The sequence below is a fragment of the Lipotes vexillifer genome, unplaced genomic scaffold (genome assembly GCF_000442215.2).
Source record: "Lipotes vexillifer unplaced genomic scaffold, Lipotes_vexillifer_v1.1 scaffold513, whole genome shotgun sequence".
Classification (NCBI taxonomy): Eukaryota; Metazoa; Chordata; class Mammalia; order Artiodactyla; family Lipotidae; genus Lipotes; species Lipotes vexillifer.
The window spans coordinates 886,098-891,270 of record NW_006777952.1 but is presented as its reverse complement, the minus strand read 5'-3'; the positions used below and the strand labels follow the sequence as shown (position 1 = coordinate 891,270).

The 5,173-nt window shown below is 37.3% G+C and overlaps 1 protein-coding gene across 2 annotated transcripts in view; it reads right to left on the bottom strand.

Moving 5' to 3' along the window:
- Positions 1 to 5,173, bottom strand: part of IGF2BP2 (insulin like growth factor 2 mRNA binding protein 2) — a 160,673-nt gene that overhangs the window by 40,559 nt on the left and 114,941 nt on the right. For both annotated transcript variants that reach the window (XM_007451388.1, XM_007451387.1), the window contains exons 3-4: positions 2,469 to 2,517; positions 1,435 to 1,486 (exon numbers count right to left, since the gene is read on the bottom strand). In XM_007451388.1, coding sequence (XP_007451450.1) covers positions 1,435 to 1,486; positions 2,469 to 2,517 — 101 coding nt within the window. The remainder of the gene's footprint in view (positions 1 to 1,434; positions 1,487 to 2,468; positions 2,518 to 5,173) is intronic.

Below are 5,173 nucleotides of genomic sequence, written 5' to 3'. Positions count from 1 at the left end.
CTGCTGAATCAGGAATCACCTATCAAACAGAACAAAACAACAGCCCAGCACTTCTATCCCATAGCTGTGAGGCAGCTAGAAACTGGGTGCTCTCAGGGCACAGGTGCCATTGGAGCTGTGAACTGCCCCCAGGGACCTGGAGTATTTCTTCCTTGCATGGCACTGTCCTAAGTTTAATAACATGGTCTTAGTTAGTAAATTCTACAGGTTCATGTCTGGAAGGTCATCCTGCCTACTAAATCCATTCCTTATTAGAACGTCTTCTTTTCCATTTGAGGGAGATAACAAGAACTGAGTTTCCCTTCACCTTTGGGTATGGGCAGTCAGCAGTATGAAACTGACTAATAATATTTTTAATATTCAGGAGTGGAGAGCATCTGAATAACTACTGCTTTAAAACTATTATATTAATTATACTGGCAGATAGAACAGACTGCATATGAGAAAATGGATTCTCTGTGATTTTTCCTAAGTGAACTTTAACAATTATGTATGACTCCATTGTCTGTAAATATTTATTCAGGTTCTCTCTGGGTGCCCCAACTATTCAGTGATATAAGAAGGGTAAATTTATTCTCCCCATTATACACATGTAGAAACTGAGCCAATAAGGTTAAGTGACTTTTACAAGGGTTCACAGTCAGTAAGTGACTGAATTCATAGTCTGCTTTCTAGGTCAATGCAAAAATAATCTTTATCACATGTTACTGCCCGTCCTATCAGGAGCTTAGAATCTACTTTTCAGGGACTCTTAAATAGCTACATAAGATATCAGCTGAGGTACCCTTTTTTTTTTCTGTAAAAATCACAGCACTTCATGTTTCAGAAGACAAAAATAAGGGCGGCAGGAAAAAGAATATGTGTTTTCTGGGGATTTACAGCATTGTTCCTAGGACAGAGGCTCTCAAATGAGTACACACAAAAATCACCTGGGGGTGCTTGTTGAACATACAGATTCATGACTTCTTCCCCCATAGAGTCTTAATTTGTAGGTCTATCTACGGTGAACCCTAGGAATCTGCATTTTCCCAAGCACTCCAGGCGATTCTGGGGTAGGAGTCCTACACCTTGAGAAACACTCAGTCCAAGATATTAGGGATATGTTATTCTTAACCAGGAAGAGGAAAGCTGTAATAGTGTAAATCCAGTTACTTCCAAGTGAATTAAGCTTCCCCCACCCTGACAGCATCTGTCCAGGGCTTGAGTACATTATGGAGTGTAAGAAAAATAGCCTGAAAACCATTCTTTGAAAAAATCGATAGAGACAGATGGATACAGACATCTCTCACATACAGATATACAAACATACACTCTAGGAAGCTTGCTTCAAAGGAATTTGAACTTATCATTTGTCCTTGGATTTGACCCGACCTATAAGAAATAACAGGTAATATCCCTCTCAAAATTCAATAGGCTAATTTCGTCACTTATTACCTTGTTCCACATTCTCCACTGTCCCATACTGAGCCAAAAGTCCATCCAACACCTGAAAAAGAAGCTTTGCTGTCAGAATTTCAGCTCTTCCATAAAAGCAGCTAGAACTGAATAAATGTACAGGACTTTCATTTGCTTATTGGCTCTCAAGTAATCTGTTCACTGAGGAAACACAGCAGAGCTTCGGAGTCTTAGTAATTGTTAACAGTCACGTTCATCATGATGGTTGGAACCCACTTGCTGCTTTTGAAGTGAGAAGCAGAATAATGTACAAAGGTCACTTCTCCTTTCTGGAAAATTTAACCTTCTTCCTTCAGTTTTCCTTCGGGGATCTCCTTATTTTACAAAGTAATGAGATATGTATATGTTCAAAATTTTCCACAATGAAAATTTTTTTTCTTAAAGGAATAAAGACATTAGACAAAACATTCTGTTTCCTTTAAGGCTATTTTGATTTTGTTTGGGTTGGGGAACATGGGGTAGTATGTTTTTCAATAATGCAGTAAAGCCACTCCTCATATTCTATCTTATTTCAAGGTAACAATCTTGTAAGAAGTTTTACAACTCCGAAAATATGTCTTAACTGTTATTCATAGCAACTAATTCAAAATAAACAAAAAACTTGCTCAAACTAACAAAGAACCTTCTATTCTTATGGGTTTTCCATTTATTTTATTTTTCCCTAAATCGTAATTTAGAAAGGTAAAAATCTTTTATAAAATCATGGGATAAAAATCACAAGCAAGGTATGTATTTTGTTTCACAGTTTGTCTGTTGATGCTTGGTTTCTGAGAAGACAGAACATAAGGGATCAAAGTGCACATCCCGCACAACGAAAGGGACAAATCTGACCCCAAACTCAGGGCAGATCATGCACATTAGGGGCACTGAAGAAGGGAAAGTCTGAGGACCTCTAATTCCTAAATGTGAAAGGGAACTATAAAAAAGGGAGAAAATCCCTTATTAACCCATTAAGAAATAAAATGAGGAAAGAGAGCAGAAAGATAATAAATATAGAAATGACATTGGCCTACCTCCCACTGCAGGTGAGGAGGGATGTTTCGAATCTGAATTTTCCTGCTCCTGTAAAAGATAAAAGCACAGACACAACAAACAGGCTTAAGACCACAGTTTGAGTTTACTTTCTCACTATGTTCACCAAGACACCAGGCAATGGATTTTGATTGTGAATCAAGAACATCTTGTTTTAAGCCATTCGTCAATTTCTCCCTTTATGTCTGTTAGGATTTGCTTTATATATTTAGGTGCTTCTATATTGGGAGCCTAAATGTTAATGAGTGCAATATCCTCTTCTTGTATTGATCCCTTTATCATTATATAATGCCCTACTGTATAGCACAGAGAATTACACCCAACATCTTGTAATAAGCTATAATGGAATACAATCTGCAAAAAAAAAAAAAAACCCTACACATACACACACAAAAATTGAATGACTATGCTGTACACCTGAAACTAATGTAATACTGTAAATCAATTATACTTCACTTAAAAGAAGAAAAAAAAAGAGCAGCTTGTTTTAAAACTTTCAATTAGGGACTTCCCTGGTGGCACAGTGGTTAAGAATCCGCCTGCCAATGTAGGGGACACGGGTTCAATCCCTGGTCCGGGAAGATCCCACATGCTGCGGAGCAACTAAGTCCATGCACCACAACTACTGAGCCCACGTGCTGCAACTACTGAACCTGTGTGCTGCAACTACAGAAGCTCGTGCTCAGCCTAGAGCCCGTGCTCCACAACAAGAGAAGCCACTGCAATGAGAAGCCTGCGCACCACAATGAAGAGTAGCCCCCGCTTGCCGCAACTAGAGAAAGCCCGCACGCAGCAATGAAGACCCAATGCAGCCAAATAATAAATAAATAAAATAAAACACAGCTGTTTAAAGTAAATAAATAAACAAATAAATAAATAAAACTTTCAATTACTTTGAGGAAAAAAATAAAGAACAAACCCAAGAAGTCTGAACAAGCTAAAGAAACAGGTTAGTTAGATGTAAATCTGCCTTTTCAATTTCCTACCAAAATAGTTAGAATTTAAACTGCCACACGTCCTAATTATAGAATTATTCCCTTCCTCCTCAACATACATAGTCCTGCAAGTGACCCTACCCCAAAAGGTACCTAGGCTCAAACATGAGAGGTGGAATACATACATAGTAGGCTTAAAGAGGATCTTACCTAACAATGCAGAACTTCCTTTTAAAAAATTATTTTTATTTCTAATAGGTAATACAGTCCTAATTCAAAAATCAGGACACTTTAAAGAGGTATTCCATGAAAAGTCTTACTCATTGCTTGTGTAACCTTCAGTTCCTTTATGCAAATACTAGTAAATACAAATATACAATACTATTTTCACCTTTTCATATAGAAATATTTGCATATTCTGCACACTCACTGAATCTTGTTTTTTTTCACCTAACAGTAATGTCCTGAAGATCTTTCTACATTGGTAGATAGAGAACATCCTCATTCTATTTTACACTACTTGGATGTACCAAATATCCATCCCCTATTGATGGATATTTGGGCCTTCTCCTGCCTTTTTATTCAGAAGATTTTTCTTTTTTTCCAAGACATCTGATAACTTTGAGTGATTTAGATCATTTCTTGTTTTTACTTAAGCATTAAAATTAGATAGAAAGAAGAATAGAAATACGAAGATAAGAATTTTTCTATCTTTGGAGAATATGTTAGATCCCAGAAAGAAAACACAAATCAACATTTAAATATTAGAAGAGGTCATTTCAATGGAAGGGCTTGGCACTGAAATCCCATAAATATCGCCTTTGGGGGTTGCAAGAGAAGAGATGTGGTGGCCAAAGTGTAGTCCCATTATTTTTCCTTTCCTTCTTGTGTAAGAGGTATCAAATAGTTGCTATATGCAGCCACACATTTCTCCATTGCTTTAATCTGGGCAATAGCCACAGAAAGAAATGTTACAATTCATGCAGAGAGGAAAAAGGAGAGAGACAGAGAAGTACACAGACAGGGGAAACAACAAACAAATAATGAAGGAACTGAGGGGCTCCTGTTTCCTCTGATCTTTTTTTTTTTAATTAAGGGGGACCCCATTCCTCTGTTCTAGATCCCATATACTACTTCTGTCTTGTTTTATTTTTAAAAAACGAGAACACATTCATGCTTTACAAGAGCTGCCTAAATGACTATACAAGCCATTCTGTAGAACCTCTAATCTTGTGTCAGGATAGGAAGGAGAAAAAAGAACCAGGAACTAATTTCTGCTTCTGTGCTATGAAGGCTCATTCCTGACACTGCCTTTGGCAAGAGTTCATAATAAAACTGCTGACACCATCCCATACAGTGGCTACATGGAATGCTCCACAAAGGATGTCACAAGCCTAACTATTTATAGAAAAGGCATCATAATTTACAAGAAAATTGAATATTTCTAAAGAAAAATATTTTTGTTATCTCCAAGTAAACATTGACTACAACTGCTAAGCAAGAATTTATTGATAGAAATCCTATGGGAAGAAACTTCTGCATAGACACTAAGATTTGAATAGAGGAAGATACTGTTGCATTGTTATGACAAAGAATGCAAATAATCTAAATATCCACAAGCAGGGAGATGAATAAGTAAATCATAGTAGAGCCATAATACTGAACATTATACAGCTGTTAAAAAGAATGAAGTAGGGCTTCCCTGGTGGCGCAGTGGTTGGGAGTCCGCCTGCCAATGCAGGGGACGCGGG